Source organism: Peromyscus leucopus, chromosome 10, assembly GCF_004664715.2.
Source record: "Peromyscus leucopus breed LL Stock chromosome 10, UCI_PerLeu_2.1, whole genome shotgun sequence".
Classification (NCBI taxonomy): domain Eukaryota; kingdom Metazoa; phylum Chordata; class Mammalia; order Rodentia; family Cricetidae; genus Peromyscus; species Peromyscus leucopus.
Window position 1 is genome coordinate 87,403,464 of NC_051071.1, and position 19,569 is coordinate 87,423,032.

The following is a 19,569-nucleotide window of genomic DNA, read 5'->3' on the forward strand; positions in this document are numbered from 1 at the left end:
TACTCCATACTCAAAGAGCCTTTCCCTTTGCTTTGAGTATTAATGAAGAACCACAGCTGGCCATAGGGAAGCTTTCTCTTTGTTAAAAAATTGTTTCTATAAGATTATATGCACATACATATACATAAAAAAGGACAGCAGATTTGATGTTGTCTATAAATTGTCAAAGCGATTTGGAACTCTTTGTTTCCCTTAAGGAACAGTTACTGTGAATTCCCTTCATTGCAGTCAACATCAGGGCAAGTAGACAACTGTCTTCTGTGACAAGACAACGCTGAAAGCAGACTAACTTCACGGTGAGATTATTTAGTCACTGTAGTGTGAGTTTAAGGGCATGGTGCAGGATTAGCTTGGCTCTGGAGATCGCTTGTGAGGGACAGGAAGAAAATCATATCTCCAAGGAGGAAGCTGAACAGTGACTGGGCTCACATGTATGTGTCATTCTCATGAAATCTTAGAGGTACTATGAGAGCTACCTAGTGTCTTCTGAAGACATGTCTCCCAACATCCTAAGCAATCTGAAGGTCCCTCTTCTGAAAGGATTAGCCACCTCTCATGTCACAGCACTGGAGACTTTGGAAAAGACAGCTGAAATATACCCAAACCACACCATCAAGTATGTTTTTTTCTTTTTTTCAAGTTGGCCAAGCTATTGGAAATTTCTCCATAAGATGTTGCCCTACAGGGTCTGGAAGGATGATTAAGTAGATACAGTTCATGTACGGAGAGCTTTCTATGCCACTGCTTCCCTGCTTGTGTCCATGCATGTGACATGTGATATCTGTTATTTTTAGTTTTATTTATAAAAATTTATAATGTGCCTAGTAAACTTGTTGTAACTGTTAAGAATCATCACCAGAAGGTCAAATAATTTTCTTTGATTTCTTCTTACTAAGAAGAGACAGGGCGTGAAGATGAAGGTCCTTGCCTGAGACTGAGGAGGCGTGGCTTCTGAAGCAATAGTTGACTCCTCCTGGATGCACTGAGCAAAGGCTCTTGGTTGTCCCTGCTCTGAAGAGCTTTCCATGGGTGTGCACCTGCCGCTTCCCCATCCCAAAGCGAGATGCTCACACAGCAGGGCCCCCCAACAGCTGAAGGTTCTGCCTGACTCTAACTAGGAGTGTCACACAGGAGACAGCATGGTGACAAAAAATATCCCTCCATTTATTATGAACTCAGAGTATAAAGAAATATTTTTTCCTGAATGGTTTCTCTGCAAGTTTTGCTTGTTTAGGAGCTTCCATTTGGCTGAAAAGCATGAGGCTCCTGGGTTCATTTTGAGCGTGACAACCAAATAAGGTTAATTTCATAATAGGGACATATCAGTCACATTCATCTCCTCCATGCCATATGGCTTTTGAATAATTTTTAAGCAGGAAGCTACCATGAGGACAATGAAACCAAATACAGCATATGGGCCAAATAAACAACCTTAAGAGATGGAAATGGCAAAGCAAGCCTTCCTCCTGGAGCAGTCCTTGTTTTTCCTCCTCTCGTCTCACAACCTCCCACTGCCAGGGGTTCAAAAATAACACAGGAACTCACATTTTTATGGTTCACACACTTCATGAGGACCAGCTCCCGGTAAGCCCTCTTGGCGTGAGTTTGGTTCTGGAAGGGTCGGCTGAGCTTCTTAATGGCCACATTTCTGTCGAGGACAGCATCGTATGCAGCACTGTCAAGATTCAAAAGCAGTCCAGACTTCAGCACACAGCATCGACAAGGAAGAGAGCCCTCTGGAATCCTACCTGGATGCTTTCAGTTCACACGTCAATAAAATTATAAGGGAAGGTGTGAGTGACTGGAAGAAGAAGGTGGGGGAGAGAAGGAGGGCAGGCAGGATGGGGAAGAGGAAGGAGAAGGGGCGGGACATTGCCAGAGTGCAGCTTCAAACTGCATCAGTGAGTTGTGGATCAGGAGACAAAAGCCAAGGACTCAAATTTCCCATTGGGCGCCTGGCTACGGTAAGTCATCCCATCTACTGGAGCCTGAACTTCTCATCTGTCAACGTAATATGTAGGTAGTCTCTATCTGTGATAGGCGGTAGGTTTTTTTGGTTATTTCAGATGTACATCTGTTCTTTCCCCAGTGACAACATCCAGATTTTACAGTCTGATGGTAAAAGCATGACAGCATAGGTTGATCAATCATCAGTGTGCATTCATGAACTATAACAAGGTTCAAAATAAGATACACCATGGGGAGATGCTCTTGTAACAGATAACTGCTGCTCAGTACCAAGAGGAGTAAATGCTACTTAGCATGTGAAGCCCTCAATCAGACAACAACAATAAAATTGTCATGCCTTTAAAAGGCAATCTACAATAATAGGACTGTCCCTCATAGAGTCAAAGTATGCTTCTAGAGATTAAGGAAGGAAGGGAGAGGGGCCTTCTTGCTTCTACATCTCACGATATACCCATAAAATGTTGGTGTTGCATACCAGAGACTTAAGGGTTTCCTGGGTTTTGTCTCAGTTTGCAGCATGAAAAAGCAAATTAGAACCCCTAAAACTGATCTATTAAATTTATAGTTTTGTTGATCATTTAGGGTTCAAGCTATTGAACCAAAAGAAAAAGAAGAGTGGGGTTTTCTCTATCCATGTGAGGTATATTGTAAGGTAATGAGAGGCTCACAGGGTGACTTGGATGAAGCTTTATGTTTTGCCTATTACATGCCTCCATCTAATCTTTAGTTTTCTCTAAAATAGCTCCATCAAAAGCTGGATTTTTTTTTTCTCTGCCTATGTTCCTTTGAAATTGGAGCTTACAAGGAGTAGGCCAACTCATTCTGTTAGTAGGCAACTTTGAGAGTAGAGATGCCGTGATTCTAACAAAGACAAGCATCTCTCCATGGTTACCAATGACTCCTGTTGGCCCTGCTTCAAGGACAACTCATATAAAGTGTTCCCCTTTGTTATGATAAACTGTTGACTCTGAAACCCTTCAAAGGACCAAGTGAATACCCAGAAAGTCAGCTTTCATTACTTCCCCCAAGGTCTGTTCTTTACAGATATCACCAGAGTCCTCGCGCCGTTTGTCAAAACGTAGCTTCAAGTCCCATCTCCATCTGCGCTGCTTCCTCTGAATATACTTCCGTCTATCAGTATTCTCAGAACATGTGGTCCTGAACTAAATAAAGCAACGCTACACTGGAGTGTCAGTGAAATCTAGGGTAGGGCTATCAACTCTTTCATCCATTCACATGCTCACTCAGCTATCCAATCACACAGAGTTAATAAAGCTATCTACCCTGGTCTCTTTGGTGATGATATCTATGGATCCACTTTGTACCTACATCACTTTAGAACAGAAAAAAAAAAAGGAAAAAGAATAACATATGGGCTATTGAGATGGCTCATCAGATAAAGGAAGAAAATTGGTGCCAAGTCCCAGGACTCTCTCTGGTTGGAATCCTAGGAGCCACATCGTGGAAAGAGAAAATCAACTTGAGCAAGTTGTCCTCTGACCCCCACGTGCTTGCCCCCATCACACACCAAGTTAATAAATGTAATCATTTTAAAGGCGCTTTTGGCCCCACGGTAGTATTTGCTACTTTTATCCCACCAATGAGAGTAGAGGTAGAGGAAGGTGTCAGGCGGGCTGGCATCTTACAAGGGTGCAAAGGGGAAATGATGGGCCCGTAAGTATGAGATGTAAATCTACTTCTCAAGGTAAGTGATTGTAGCAGCAGGAACTGATCTCTCACTTCAAAGGAAGTCGGAAAATCTCAAGCCAAATGTAAGTTAATTTTTTTTAAATCTCCAAAATAAATGGGTGAAAATAAATATGATAGCTAGGAGTCAGAGTAACAACTGACGTCAGTTCAGACAAAGTCGGGTGACCTCTGAGGTCAGTCTAGAGATGCAGTCATCCAGACAGACAGGTCCAGACAGACAGGTCCCAGGACCAGCCAGCGCACTGGTCGTTCTCCTGAGCTGACTCCGTTCCCTGTAGTCAATGCTTCAGTTCAGTGGACTCTCCTACCGATGCTGTCCGAGAACACAGTGCCCATCTCTGTCCAGTTTATGTGTTAAATCTCCCATTTTTCAATGAATTTGTAACTGTTTCTTACAAAGGAGAAATTAGGGAGGCCTAGCCCATGGGGGTTTAAGTCCCTGAGATACTAGCCTGGACTTGCCAACAGTGGGCCAAGCCCGAGGTCCCAGGGAGTAAATGATGAAACACCCATCCACCCCTGGGTTCCTTAGCAGCCTAACCACTGGCCAGTTCCTCCTGATATGGTGTTGCTCCCTCCCTGCCTCTGCCAGCTCTTCCTTGATGCAATTTTTTGCTAAGAACCTCAGCCCTGCTGCTCACCAATGTATACTCACAAGAAAACAGTGCACACTCGCTAGTGTCAGTTTCTACACACTCGCATCAGAGGTAAAGCAGTCTGACTAGCTCCTTTTAAGGAGTGAAGGAGTGTAGCTGTAGTGTCCTGGCTAGTATGAGCACCCAGCAAATGATACCTTGTGCTATTCTTAAAAATCGGTGTCCTTGTTGGATTTATTATGTAACACGGGATAAAATATGAATTTTTACATCATATGTGATAATTAGATATAAGTATACTAATTAGCAACTTCTAGTCTTTCCATTAATTATAAATTAAACTACCATGCCACCTTGACCGTGATTCTGAAGTTCATCTTGTGACATAAAAGACTAGTCTTACTAAAATCTAGTTACATTATAACCATATAGACTTCTGACTTTGAACATTAATAAGCTCATTTGTGTTTTTAATGAAATGATGTTCACCTCTTGTTTTCTTAAAGACTCACAGGGTGTGTCTTCTAACCAATATCAAGTTTAGTTGGTGCCCCTTACAATCTTTTCTCCAACATAACAATCTTGTCTGTCTATAGTTGTGTGGAATACTGTGGGTTTTATTTGACCCTTCTGTATAACATTATTGTGTGAAATAGACTTCAAAGTTGAATGTCCAATCCTGACACATTTGTAGCTAGCACTCTGGATTCCAAGGGGTCCTGTAGAGGCCCTGGAAAGCCTTGTCAGGCAGAGCCAGGGTGGCAGCCATCTTCTGCCATCCTTGCTTGGCAAGCAGAGCTGGCAGAAGGGGAGGGTTTTTTTTCTCTGGTGCGTAGTTTGGTGTCACCCTCCATACTCCAGGCTGGCAGGAGGCAGCAGTGACCTCCAGGGTCCAGTCCCTTATCCCTGATGTGATGGAGCAGTGACAGCAAGACCTCCAAGATCTGCCCCCAGTTCGAGATTCCCTAACTTCAGAGATGAGTGTGTGTTCTGGTAACTGGGTAAGTCTGGCGTCTCCCAGAGTTAGGAGCTCCCTAGAGATTCAGCTCTCCAGTGCCCTGGAAGCCTTCCAGGAGGCCCAGACAGGAGCCCACTCCTCTGGGTTTCCACTGACTGAACAAGCACACAATTTATTGTATTAAAACCTCCATCTGCAGAAAGTATTTCTCCCTCCTTCCTTGTACCCTGGCAGGCACTACAGACCCCCATTATCTTCAGTTCCTCTGTGGTTACTGGCCCGGGTCTAACAAATACACCTGCAGACTGGCGTTGCTGAGACTGCACAGTTAAACTGCTGTCTGAAGGGTTTCCCTTCCTATGAAGTCATTTTTAATTCATGGCCATGCAGTCTTCTTCCCCACCTTTCTCTGTGTAAATAAAAATAGAAGCATATCTTTAAGGAGATTTTCCAACTACTTTCTGAAGTAGTTGCTGAAGAACAATAAACGTGGTGACATAAAATACTGACCTGCCTCTACTAGTCCCGGGTCAGCTCGTCAGAGGGATAAATGGCCATCTGTTGCTATGCTCCTGTCACTTAATCCAGTCATATGAGGCTACGAGACTCTGCTTGTCTCTTTGTGTAAATTTATGTAAATACTTGTGTGTGTGCACATACCTGTTGGCAAATTTTACTCCTATCATTTATCAGTTTTATCTTCTAACCATCTCACATCCCTACTGCGCTGATCTTTTTCCAGAGGGAGAATCATTCATTTGAGCATTTTTCTTGCCCCCTTCCCTTTCATATTTAAAATGTTCTTAATTGTATTGACACATTGAGGTGGCAAGGGTGGATTCACCTGTCAAAGGGTGTGTCACCTGTCAAATGAGGACAGTAAAAACATCATTGGAGCATCTTAAACATCCTAACACATCACCTCTCCAACCAAATTCTGCACTAAAGTTTGGGCTTTAATTAAAAAATGATACAAGAGGGAAAAAAACAAACAAAAAAACTCTCGTCTATCTAGTGCCTGCAAATATCTGACTTTCATGCCTGTCTTAGGGTTTCTATTGCTGTGAAGAGACACCATGACCACGGCAACTCTTATAAGGAAAACATTTAATTGGGGTGACTCAGTTTGCAGTTTCAGAAGTTCAGTCCATTATCATCATGGCGGGGAGCATGGCGGCATGCAGGCAGATGTGGTGCTGGAGAAACAGCTGAGAGTCCTACATCTTGCAGGCAACAGGAAGTCAGCTGAGACACTGGGCAGTGTCCTGAGCATAGGAAACCTCAAAGCCCACCTCCATGGTGACACACTTCCTCCAACAAGGTCACACCCATTCCAACAAAGCCACACCTCCTAGTAGTGCCACTCCCTAGGAGACTATGGGGGCCAATGACATTCAAGCCACCATGGTGATCAAAGAGGACACAGCCTCACTTTCACCGCTGTGAACTCTGTTACTGAATCTGCCATCTCACGTCCGCATTTGAAATTCATTCACAAGCTTATAACCACAGAGCAAAGGGAAATGAAAGAAAAAGCTACTTTAAGCACAAGACAATAATGTTTGGAAGTCAGGATGATGATGTTAGAGAAGAGTCTAAGACTCCTCCTGAAGGAGACTGGCTACATCTCAAAGGGTTGGTGGGGCACGTGCATGCAGGCCCACCTCTCCTGCCCTTCTTTCAGCTTTGATAAGTGTCTCATGTTAACCCTTACTGTGCTCCTCTTAACAGCTGTTGAAATACCCATCACCTGTGGTCTACCCACATTTCACCTTACACTATACACTAGAATACCAGTCTGCCACTGGAACCTAAGAAATTACACCTTGGTGTAATGTAAAATATGTGAGGGCTATGGAGATTATAAACGTGAGAGATTAGTTGGAATACCTTTGCTATTCTAATGATGCCAGTTAATTGCAGTAAACTAAACTGTTTACTGTTTTGATGCTTATTTAAACTTTACAATAAAGATCGTCCCTAAGGATGAATTAACAACCCATGCATTACAGGGCATGTTTGTGATCCCAGCAGCCCAGAGGGGAAAGCATGGTGAGGGCTGCAGCTCAAGGCCAGCCTGGCCAGGCAGGGAGTTCCAAGCTTTACAGGAAGACCTTCCAGCAGAAAGAGAGACTAATGTATTACAGCATTATAAACCAAACTTTGTGTTTCATATTTTCTTTGTTATGAACAAATAAAAACAAAACCATTTCCTAAACAAACATCTATATCTATTTCAAAGTTACTAATCCTTTGAAGACCATTCCCCAGGCATTTAGCATATACATTTGTATGCCTTCGTCCAATCAGATGGTGTGCTGGCTAACTTTTGTTGTCCACTTGAGCACATCTGGAATCAACTAAAACCCAAACAGCTGGACACACCTGTGAGGGATTTCCTTGATTGGATCGTTTGAGGTCCGCCAACCCACCCTAAATCTGGGCCACACCTTCTGATGGCAGCCCACTTAGAAGGCCACGGAAGGAGGAAGTGTTTGCCTTTTGCCTGCTGTTCGGCACTGTCACTGGCAAGTTCATCTAACCTGCTCCTGAGGCATTACTTTGTTGGTATGAGAACCTACTTTATCAGGATTCCAACACGGACCAGCCACTCTCTGAGACATGGTCCAGTCTCATGGACTGAACAACTTCAGGATTCTTGGCCTTTCTTTTTGGTATCAGCCATGTTGGACTCCCGGGACCACAGCCTATATGCAACTCCAATAGATACCAGTTAACATACACATATTCTTCATATCAGTTACCTTCCTTCGGAGAACCCTGATGACACAGACAATGTAGCTCACAAATGGGAGAATTCTTCTCACAATTCTGGATGCTGGGAAGGTACAGCAGCAGCAGCAGCACCTTCAGTGTCTGGGGACAATCCCTTGCAGATAATATGTCTAACTCTGACCTCACATGTTGACAGTCCTGGCTAGTCTCCGCTGTCTTTTCATAAGCTGCTAATGTCATCTGTAAAGGCAGAGTCTCAAGACCCTCAAGACCCTGGAGGCTGCAGTGTCTAGTCCTGTCATATGGGTCTCAAGAGGTGAAGGGATGCAGGGGCACAGGCTTCCCAGTGACGGTCCAGCAGAAGGTGCATTTACAGCGTTCTTTCCAGTCAGAACCTTTACCTGGATGAAACGACAATTCTTCCAAAGTAGGACGCTCATTTTAACTTTCATAGGATAGACACACACGCACACATACACACACAGCATATGTACATTTACATGTTGTGTGTGTGTGTGTGTGTGTGTGTGTGTGTGTTTAAGCATCCCTGTTACTGTCCTGCCTCCACTCATAGAAGTTTGTAGCCATGTAAATCATGCCCCTTTGCATCATTTCATCAATGCTTCAAATACTACATTGATGTAGTTCAAAACTATTTTTTTTAAGAATTCAATAAAAGACTATGGAAATTCACCCTATCAGGGCTTGGGAGATGAGTGGGTTAGCAGGTAAAGGCTTTTGCTGCCAAACTCCATGACCTGGGATGGATCCCTGCGACTCACATGGTAGACTGAGCTCACCATGCTGTCCAGGGACCTGTGCATCACGGCAGGAACATCCCCCACTAAATAAGTGAAGAAATGCAATAAAAAATTTTAAGGAAAATTCATTCTGTCGATGGTAAAAATTTAACAACAGTGTGAAAAGAGTCATAATTATATGATGAATATTAAATCATTTTCAAAATCTAACTTCGGTGCAGCAGTCAGAGACCATAAATTGATATAAAATGTCTGAGGAGTTCTGGATCATAAATTTATTTCTTGGATGAAGAAATATTTGAGTGAAGGGAAAAAAATCCAACATTTCCTAAAAACACAAAAGAACTTAAGCCCAAATATTTTTATAGTATACAAGGCCATAGGTTTGTTCCCCACATCAGGAAAGGGAGGAAGGAAGGGGGGGAGGGGAGAAAAGAGAAAGAGAAGGGAGATTTTTATGTCAAATATAAAAAAATTAATTAAAATTGAGAATAATCTTAATATAGCAGATTTTTTTCTTGGTCCCTTGAATATGTTCAATTGAAATGTTATCACCTGCATTAGGTGTTTCAATATTTTAATTTCATATGTTATTTTTAAAATTCAAAATTTCATGGAAAGTAAAAAGAAATCATTGAAAAAAACTGACCTTTTCAGAAAAATACCAGTGAAACAATATTACACACAGAAAGATCACTAAATTTATTGTTAAAACTCATGAAGATGTACGAACAATAATGATGCTTAAGTTATCTTTTAAATATCTAGATTATCAACATAAGTAAGTACAAAATTGTATGCATGCTTTTATTTTTTAAGGTTATATTTATTTACAATGGATTTCAATGGCAGTAATTATTCCTCTGCTCATACACATCAGGGTACCCTTTCACCACCAAAATCCCCACATTTAAGGAGAATGACATCATCCCTCCATTCACGGCCACTGTATTCTGGTTGGAGTGTTTCGTGCCTTATCCACAGATGCATGAGCAGAACCAACCCACGCTTCACTCGAGGCTGAGGCTTTTCTCATCTTTGCCCATTTCTCGGCAGAGGAATTTGAAGGGTGAGCACACGTAAGTGCTTTATTTTGGCAGGGTTCCCACAGCAAGCCGGATGCACATTAGTGCTTAGAAGCTGCCAGAACCCACTGAGGAGAGTGTACCGAAGGCACCGTCTTTCCTTGTGCAAAAGGGCGCAATGCTAAAATGGTGACTCTCAGAATAAGCTCACGGTGAAGGTGTGCTGTACCTGAAATAACCCGAAGCCGGGAAGGTGCTCTTGTGGCTCACATGTTCGCACTATTTTATCTGTAAAACTGATGCATTAAGTGAGCCACAGAGCTGCAAATGGTTTCCACACACAGGATGTGGAACCATGAAAACAATCAGCCATATGCACAGTGCAAGGGCCGGCTTTCTCTTCCTGAAGCCCACCTCAGCACACTTCTGACTCTGTGCCTTCGATCCGCTAATGCGGCACTGCTAACTGTGAAGGACTCCAACAGCCCCAGCCTCCAAAGCATGGGTATTAGATATCACTTAGGTCCTAGATGCATTTCTGTTGCGACGTTCATCTTTTAGGCTGGTGCTTATAAAGTCGGAATTCGTGCGATTCTGTTTGTAGTGATTTATTTCCATCATGATTGTGATGGCTCAGCATCTTTTTCTCTTTATTGTGTCTTCATTACCTTTAAGTGTGCTCATTTAAGTTCTCCAGATCCTGAAGGATTTATCTCTGCATCCTCCACATTTTTATTGCGTAGAACTGTGTTCACAGCTACTAAATATTGACTTTGAAAATGTTGAATATGCTAGGAAAGGGTACTGAGTAACTTAAAGTGTAAAACTTTTCCATGATCTAAACCATGTGTGTCAACATCATGCTGTTACTGGAGGTAGTCAGCATTTTACCTTTAACCAAGGTCTGCTTCTCAAAAGTCCTAATTCATGTGTATAACTGGATCCAATCTCTATTTGGATGTCTTGGGAATATCACAAAATTAACAGGCTCCAAACGTTATAAACTGTTCTCTTGTGGTCTTGAACTTCAATGTTGCTTCTTTGAGTATGGGAGTCATCTTGATTTTCCTCCCCTTATCTCTTGACCATATTCACTCCAGACAGAAGCCCATTTTTCTTTAAAATGTGTTTTCTTTTTTAAAATATATTTTTATTAATTGTTTGAGACTATCACATGTATACAGTGCATAACGATCATACTCCCCACTCTTCCCCCAGCTCCTGCCAGATCCATCTTCTCACACTCCTTCCAACTTCATGTCCTCTTTTTAGTTATTAATTTTTAATAAGCCATCAAGTCCAATTTCTGCTGCACATATATTGTAGGCTTGGATCCATCAACTGGAACAGAGATAACCTACCAGGGGCCACACTTTAAAAACAGACTCCACCTATATCAACAAACAATAACTCCTCAGCTAGTCAAGGGGGTGTCATCAAGACCCCCTGCCCAAGCCATGCTGGAATATTGACTAGATTAATCTTGTGCAGGTCTTGTGCAGACAAGCACAGCTGCTGTGAATTCTTGAGTGTGGTGGTCATGTAGTGTCTGGAAGATACCGTCTCACCCGATGCTTCTGACCCTCTGGCTCTTACGTTCTTTCAACCCTCTCTTCCACAATTGTCCCGGAGCCTTGGGAGGAGGAAGTGGGATGCAGATGTCCCATCTTCAGCTGAGCATTGCACAAACACTTGGTCTTAGGAGACCTAAGTTAGACTATGCCCACCTAGTTAGTTACTTTTTATCCGTAAACGCCAAGTGTTATACTCATAGCACTTACAAAGAAAATGTCTTGAGTAACATAACACAAAAGAATAACTAAGAAAATGCATTCCATGAAGTTGTCAGAAGAATAAGATTAGCTTAGCCTTTCAAATCTCACCCTGTTGCTTGATTATCATACCTTCTGAGGGCAACAGCCTCATCCTTTTTCCTCGGAGGCTATAAGATGATGGCTTGAATATAGTTGACACTAAGAAATAAATGTTAAGTGAGTAGATTAATGGCTGAAATATTCTTAGTAGTAAAGGAGAGTCCATTTCTAGTTCTCAGAATTCTGTGACTATACCTTTTCTTAGTCACTGAGCCTATGGGTGCCATTTTTACTCAAGCCCCCACATTCCACTCCCTGGCCCTCAAAAGCTTGTAACAATATCATAGTGAAACACTACATTCAGTCCAACTTCAAAAGTCCCCATAGTCTATCACAGTCTCAACACTGTTTAAAAGTCCAAAGTTCAAAGTCTCTTCTGAGACTCGTGTCAATCTTTAACCCTAATCTCCTGTAAAATCAAAAACAGATCACATACTTCCTACATGCAATGACACAGAATGTACATTAACATTCCAAAACAGAGGGAAAGGAGCTTAGTGAAGAAATACTAAACCAAAACACAACCAAAAATCAGCAGGGCAGACTTCAAATTTTACATCTCCCTGTTTGATGTCAATGTGCTCTTCAGCTCCTTTTCAAGTCCTTTTCAGCTTTGTTGATTGTAGCATACTCCTCCCTCCTAAGCTGCTTCTGCATCTGATCTGTAGCTTTCTTTGGTAGGTATCTCATGACACTGGCATCTCCAACTTCTTGTGGTTTCCAAGGCAAGCTAGGCTTCACCTTCACAACTTCATGCAGTGGACACTCTGGGCCTCCATTCGGGGACACCCCTGACATATATTTGACCTCAGTGGGTTTTTTTTTTTTTTTTTTTTTTAGTTGCAGAAGGAGATTCCATACCCCTTTCCTTATGTCCTTGACTCTAGAGATAGAACCACATGGCAGAACATGACAAGTTCTTATGCTTGATCGGGCAAATGTGGGTAGTGAGTATGATTGATATATACTATATGCATGTGTGATAGTCTCAAAGAATTAATAAACTCGATCCTCCTCTTTCAATTACATCTGTATCAGCTTTCTGTTGTTGATGGATTCAGTCCATCAACTTAGGTTTTTCTTTAGTTCCCTTTCACAAGTTGGAAGCATAGCTGGGTAGGGTCTTGCCCTGAGGTCACCACTCCTTCTATTCCATTTAGCATCAGGCTTTTGTTTAAACTCTATGTCTCCTTGAACACTAGACTTGGCTCTATTACACTTCCAGTTGCTCCTTTTCTTCTCAAAGTGTGCATTTCATGTTTCAACCATCAGTCTACTTATTTAACATTCATTTATTCAGTGTCAACTATATTCCACGCATTATCTATAGCCTCAACATAAAACAGAGCAAAAATAATGTGGGAATAATAATAATAACAATAATAGTAATAATAATAGTAATGCAGTGTATTGGGATTTGAAAAGCTAAGTTTTGTCCAGCTTTGTCCTTTTCATTATAGATCTACATAAGAGTCATTACTAATAACCACATTATAGAGTCAATACTAGGCTGTCTTGAAATCTCCTCTGCCAAGGTCATTAACTCAAAATTCTTCAATTTTATCTTAGGCAGATTTTTTTTGGACAAGGGCAGAAAGCAGCTACATTCTTTGCCAAAATATCAGAAGAAAGGTCTCTAGGCTACTTACCGATATACTTCCCTTCCAGATTCCCATAGTTAAAATTGCCCTCAGCACTGTCTTCCATGCTCCTACTAGGATGGCCCATTAAGTCCCATGTAAAGTGTTCAACTGCTTTCCTAATCCAAAGTCCCAAAGTCTTTCATATTGCTACACAAAGAACATGGTTATGCCTGTCATAGCAATATCCCAGTCCCTGGTACCAACTTCTGTCTTAGTCACTATTACATTTCTGTAAGAGACTCCATATAGCCAAGGCACTCTTGTCAGAGAAAGCATTTAAGTGGGAGCTTGCTTAAAGTTTCAGAGGTTTAGTCCATTATCTTCACGGCAGAGAGCTTGGTGGCAGCAACATGCAGGTAGGTGCTGGAGCAGGAGTTGAGATCTACATCCTGGTCTGTAGCCAGACAGAGAGAGAATGGGCCTGGTGTGAGCTTTTGAAACCTCAAAGCCCACCTCCTAGTGACACACCTCCTCCAAAAAGGCCACACCTCCTAGTCCTTCTCAAATAGTGCCACTTCTGATGACTAAACATTCAAATATATGAGTCTATGGGGAAAAATTTTATTGGCAGTACCACATGCCTCAAACATCTTTGAATATTTCTCAATTCATATGCTTCATCCTTAAAATGCATACACAACCTGAATTTTCATCCTATACAGCCATGGCTGTTTTAATATGAAATCTTACTTTTGTATTAATGCTTTATTTTCTCTTGAATCTGGGTTCCAAAAAGACATATCAAACTTGCCTAAAGCTTCAAGTCATCCTATACCTGGAATACCTCCATCTCATCAGCAATGGAGGCAAAAGGACCCCAGTTTGGAAAAAAAAAATGACAAGTTTTTCTTTCTACCACAATTTTATTTGCGTAACTATAAAACCCTGCAACTGAATTTTCTACCTGTAAATGTTTCCAAAGGTCAAGTACTTGACCAAACTCTTTTTAACAAACATCAACTGAGTTCATCCTCACACTGACAGCTATTGAGATGAAGCGTAACTAAACTCAATGCAAATAACTGATATGATTGTTGACTCTCACTGAGAAAAAAGATACGGACCTCATGGAGACGATCTTTGTTTTACTGCAGCATTACTCAATTTAAGTAATTCAAAACACTGGAAATAAGATTCTTTGTGAAGGTCTTTATTTTTAAGCTATGAGTAATTAGGTTAGGAAAACTGGTTTAATGCATACAACAATGTTCTAAAACAGTTAAATATTGCTGAAGTGGCAAAATATGTTTCGTCACAACTGAGTTCTAAGTGCATTTTTCAACTCATTTGTTTCTAAAGTTCTTAATATCTTAGTTGCATAAATTCATTCTCACTAAACACACATAAAACAAGTAGTTTTAATATTGTTCTCTTTACTATATTTACAATTGCAAAATATAAGAGTAAATATTTAATTAAAAATATAAGTAATTAAATACATTTGAAAAATTAAGCAGCAATATATATCTTGTAACTTCACTGATATGAGATTTCATAGTATTTCTAAGACCTACTAGAATTTTCTACATTCTTGTCATAATCCCCATTGTGTGTGTGTCTGTGTGTGTGTGTGTATTTAAAGGTATACATGGGAATTTATTTGCATAACTACCTACGAAGTACCAAACATACTAAACAGGAATGTTGACTTTACCCCAAACATATACCCTCCTCTCCTCCCTTATTCCTATAGATTAGTGTCATTAGCAAATTTACTAACACAACATTCTAATTTTCATATTAAAAATGCATGGGAATGAATACTAACAAGCACCAAAGTAGAAGCAGATTTACTGAAGTATTTTTTGGAGAAGTTTAGAACTCAAATATTAACTCCAACAATAATGAAAATTTCCCTTCCCAATAAAGTTCTTTCTATACAATTGGTAAAAATAAAGTGTGTGAGTGTGTGTGTGTGTGTGTGTGTGTACACGTACACGCACACACATATGCATTATCTTATTCTGGGACTTCATACTGAAGTGAAACCACTTGGTTTCTGCACCATGTGGAATTATAAGGACAAGGCTTCTCTTGTCTTTGATTGCACACTATAGGCAAAGGGAATCTTCTTATAGCACTTCCTTCTCTGAGGGGAGGAATTGAGAGCTTCTGTCAGTCTAACAGAGGGTCTCCCACATGCCAAGCACGCACTACTCCTGAGCTGTATCTCTAATTTCTTTTGTGGTATTTGGTTTTACTTTTAACTATTGATTATTTGTGCAAAATCAGATTTGTTTAATAGTGTTAGCTAGCTAAGCAGTGGTGGTGCTCGCCTTTAATCCCAGCACTCAGGAGGCAGAGCCAGGTGGATCTCTGTGAGTTCAAGGCCAGCCTGGTCTACAGAGTGAGATTCAGGACAGGCACTAAAACTACACAGAGAAACCCTGTCTCGAAAAAGAAATTGTTAGTTATTCTCCATTTATTCAACAAAACCTGAAAACTTGACTATCTTCTAACTGTGTCTTTCTCTAGTTTTTTTCTGACTGAATATTCTTTCAGGTTTTTAGATATATTTATTTTATGTTTATGAGTGCTTGCATATATATATATATATATATATATATATATATATATATATATATATATACATCACTCCATGTGCCTCCCTGCTGCCCTCTGAGGTCCCAAGACAGCATCGGATCCCCAGGAACTGGAGTTATGGATAGTTGTGAGCTGATATGTGGGTGCTGGGAACTGTAATTGGTTGTCTGCAAGAGAACAGGTACTCAGCCACTGAGCCATCTCTCCTGCCCCTGACTGCAATTTTTTAATTTTTTAACTTTATTTCTTATGATTATGTATGTATGTGTATAATGTGAGTGTATATGTATGTATGCATGTGTGTGTGTGCGCGCGTATGTGTGTGTGTGTGTGTGTGTGTGTGTGTGTGCATGTGTGCACATGTACCATGGTGAGCATGTAGAGGTCAGAGGATAAATTTGTGGAATCTCTTACATCCTTCTAGTCTGCATACTAGGGGTCAAACTCAGGTCAGGAGGCTTGCATGCCAAGAGCTTCCAGATGCCCAGCCATCTCACCAGCCCCTGACTGAACATTTTTATTTAATGAAATAAAAGTCTTCACAGAAAGTTCTATTTACATGCTAACAAAGCATGTCAGGTATAACAGAACAGGAAACTATGCTCATATATAGTGTACTTCATACAAAACTACAAGCTGATTTTGTGTTCAAAGAACTATATCATTTTGAGGAATGTATGATACATACATAAAAACCTAAATTGAAAGTATTAGGTCTGCTGAAGGAGAGGGGAAAATACTAGATGCAGATGGGAAGGTTTCCTTTTAAGGAAATATGGAGAATACTAAAGGGATAGTATGATTACTAGAGAATTCTACTTGTGGTGTGAACTCAAATGGGTAGAGTTACAAGTCCAAGGCTCCTTGTAGCTGGAGTTTTCCTGTGTCCACCTGGCTCCTGCAGCCACTCAGACCCAAGTAAACACACAGAGACTTATATTACTTATAAACTGCATGGCTGTGGCAGGCTTCTCGCTATCTAGTTCTTATATCTTAAATTAACCCATTTCTATAAATCTATACCTTGCCATGTGGCTTGTGGCTTACAGGTGTCTTTACATCTTATTTCTCATGGCGGTGGCTGGCAGCATCTCCTGACTCCACCTTCAACTTCCCAGAATTCTCCTCTCTCCTTATCCTGCCAATACTATACTTCCTGCCTGGCTACTGGCCAATCAGCGTTTTATTTGTCAATCAATCAGAGCATCACATTCACAGCATGCAGAACGACATCCCCAGCAGCTGCTGATGTGGGAAATGCCTTATACCACTCTACCAGGAGAGGAGAGTAATGGACTCCAATGGCAGCACCGGGCAGATGTATTGGTTAGAGTTTTGTGGCTCTTCTTTCTTCTAGGTTTCATTGTTATGGTGAAACAGAAAACAGAGTTAGAGAGCATGTGGAGTGTTGTGCTTTTGAGAGGAAAAGCGAATGGATGAAATTGTCACCACAGGACGGCAGGAATATAAAAGGACCAGAGATCCAGAGCAGTGACATTGGACATGCTCTCTGTCTGGAACTGTGATGTTATTGACCATGAGCTCTCTCACCAACCTCCCTCAGCTATCCCAGTGGATTTCTTATTCAAGGTTATTTGCTTCCTTGGGCTGTTCCCAGCTTGTGACCTCCTGCCTAGGCTCCCAGGTAGCTGGGGACACTGATGTGTTCCATTGCTCCTCCCTTGAGAAACTGCATTTAACCAGGATTTGAGTTTTGCTCTGAAGAAAGATGGAAAGACAATGGAAATCTATATGGGATAATCATAATATGATTTTCAGGAGAAAAAAATAGATCATGGTGGATTGTGTATTGTAGATCCTTGTAAGGTCATGGGACTGAAGAAAATAAGGTATCACCTCCTACACAATGTATTACTCTCAGAAACAAAATTTAAAGGAATTGAAATAAATAAAATAGCTTCATTTTAACAAAGAACATCTGTACACAAGGCTTTATGGATTTTTTTTGCTTGCTTTTGTTTTTATTATCTTGCTAACAGGCATACAGAAAGAGTCAAGGAGAAGGATAGACAATAACAGACATGAAGAATTACCAATGCAGGATGTGAGATTGAATTTAAGAATTTAATAGACCCCCAAACTGGCCTGAAAAACCAATCTATCTGTCCTGAAAAGCTCACTTAGGAAAGGCCTACTTAGCAGGAATTTATCTCAGCAGCTGGACTAGCTGCTGCATTTTCCAAACAAGAACTATAATTCTCCCTCAGTCTCCATCACAAAACACAGTTTTATTGAAGTTTCAAGGTAGGAAGAAAAAAGCTCCATGAGTTTATGATCAAATTACTGGCAGCATGTGGTGCCAGAAATGCAATTAGTCAATGATTCCTACATAAATCTCGTTTATAGGTCAGTAAGTAACGTGAAATGTTGATGTTAAAGAGTGTTCTATTTGACACTAAATATTTTGAAGTCATGTTATTTATGAGACAAAGCAAAGAGCATTTAACATGAATGCTGACACACACTATCCAAGTACCACATTTAAATTATGAAGCAGGGCTTCAAAATACCAGCATGGGAAACACAGTCAATCACAGTACAATGCACTACATTCAAATGTGTTAGATCAGAAACCACCAATGAACTCGAAAGAGCATTAACCTGGAATTGAATCCCAAATTTGTCTGATTCCTACCCTGCCTACACTCAGAAGATGAATACTGTCCTAGTAACAAAGGTATCACATCACTTAAGTCCACCTGTGGAATACGCTGAAATGTATGAGATCAGAATGGGATCATTAAATAGACTCAGCTGAATATTGTCCTGAAATCTAATTCTAACATCTCCTGAAATGTTTTCTTGAGTTTGTAAAGAATTATAAAATACGTGACCACTTCAGCAGTGAAAGCTGTTTTCTAAACTATAAATAACTAAAGACACATTTTGACCAACCATGATTAAAAAACATCATATTCCAAATTTCATGTTTTTTATTTTTCTTTAAAAGGGAGCCTCCAAAACTTTATAAGCTTAAGAGTTCATTAAAATATGAAATTTCCTATGCAAATAAAATAGGAAATCTCTCATCCATGAAAAAAAAAAACCTTTTATGGACTCAGAGCTAAACCCATGTGCAGTATACAACTTATAGCTTGGAAAATATGATCTGATCATTTGCAAAGTGTGTCTGTTATTTGGTTCACACAGGAGAACTTGAACTGTTAGGTGCCCTCTTTGTAAGCATTGCGTGTGTAAGTCCAGTCTGGCTGGACTGCTGCTGTGAGACACCGGTGTCAGTCCTGGTGCCTTGCAGGGTCTCTACCTCAGACAGTCCTCGCTCACAATACGGCACCAAGTCGACACAGCACTATGCTACATACCCTCCAGCAGCGACCCTGCTAAAGAGCATCATTAGCTTGTAAATCACTATTCTGGGTTATGAAAATCCACATAATCACACAATTAGAAGAATATTTAAAAATATCAGAAACCACCCAATGAAGACAGTCTATAGAAAACCCAATGACCTCCCCCCACCAAAAAAAAAAAAAAAGTTTCACCCAGGCAGCTTTAACTGCCACAGGAGAGGCGACCTCAGATGCAGCTCTGGATGCTGAAGTTCCTTCTCACTCAGAATCAAAATTCAGCTGCTGTTCATCCTGCGTTTATTCTACATAGTCAGAGTTTGCTCATCTGTTGACACTTGTGACTTCAAATATTTGAAGGTGTCCCCCCCATCTCCCGGCTGAGTCAGTCCCTCTCAGCCATCTCCAGGTCTATTCCCAGTAAC

General features: G+C 40.8%; 1 protein-coding gene across 3 annotated transcripts in view; it reads right to left on the minus strand.

Moving 5' to 3' along the window:
* The window catches only part of Mapk10 (mitogen-activated protein kinase 10), a 294,249-nt gene that overhangs the window by 86,184 nt on the left and 188,496 nt on the right, over positions 1-19,569 (minus strand). For all 3 annotated transcript variants that reach the window (XM_028867293.2, XM_028867294.1, XM_028867295.2), the window contains one exon: positions 1,546-1,675. In XM_028867293.2, coding sequence (XP_028723126.1) covers positions 1,546-1,675 — 130 coding nt within the window. The remainder of the gene's footprint in view (positions 1-1,545; positions 1,676-19,569) is intronic.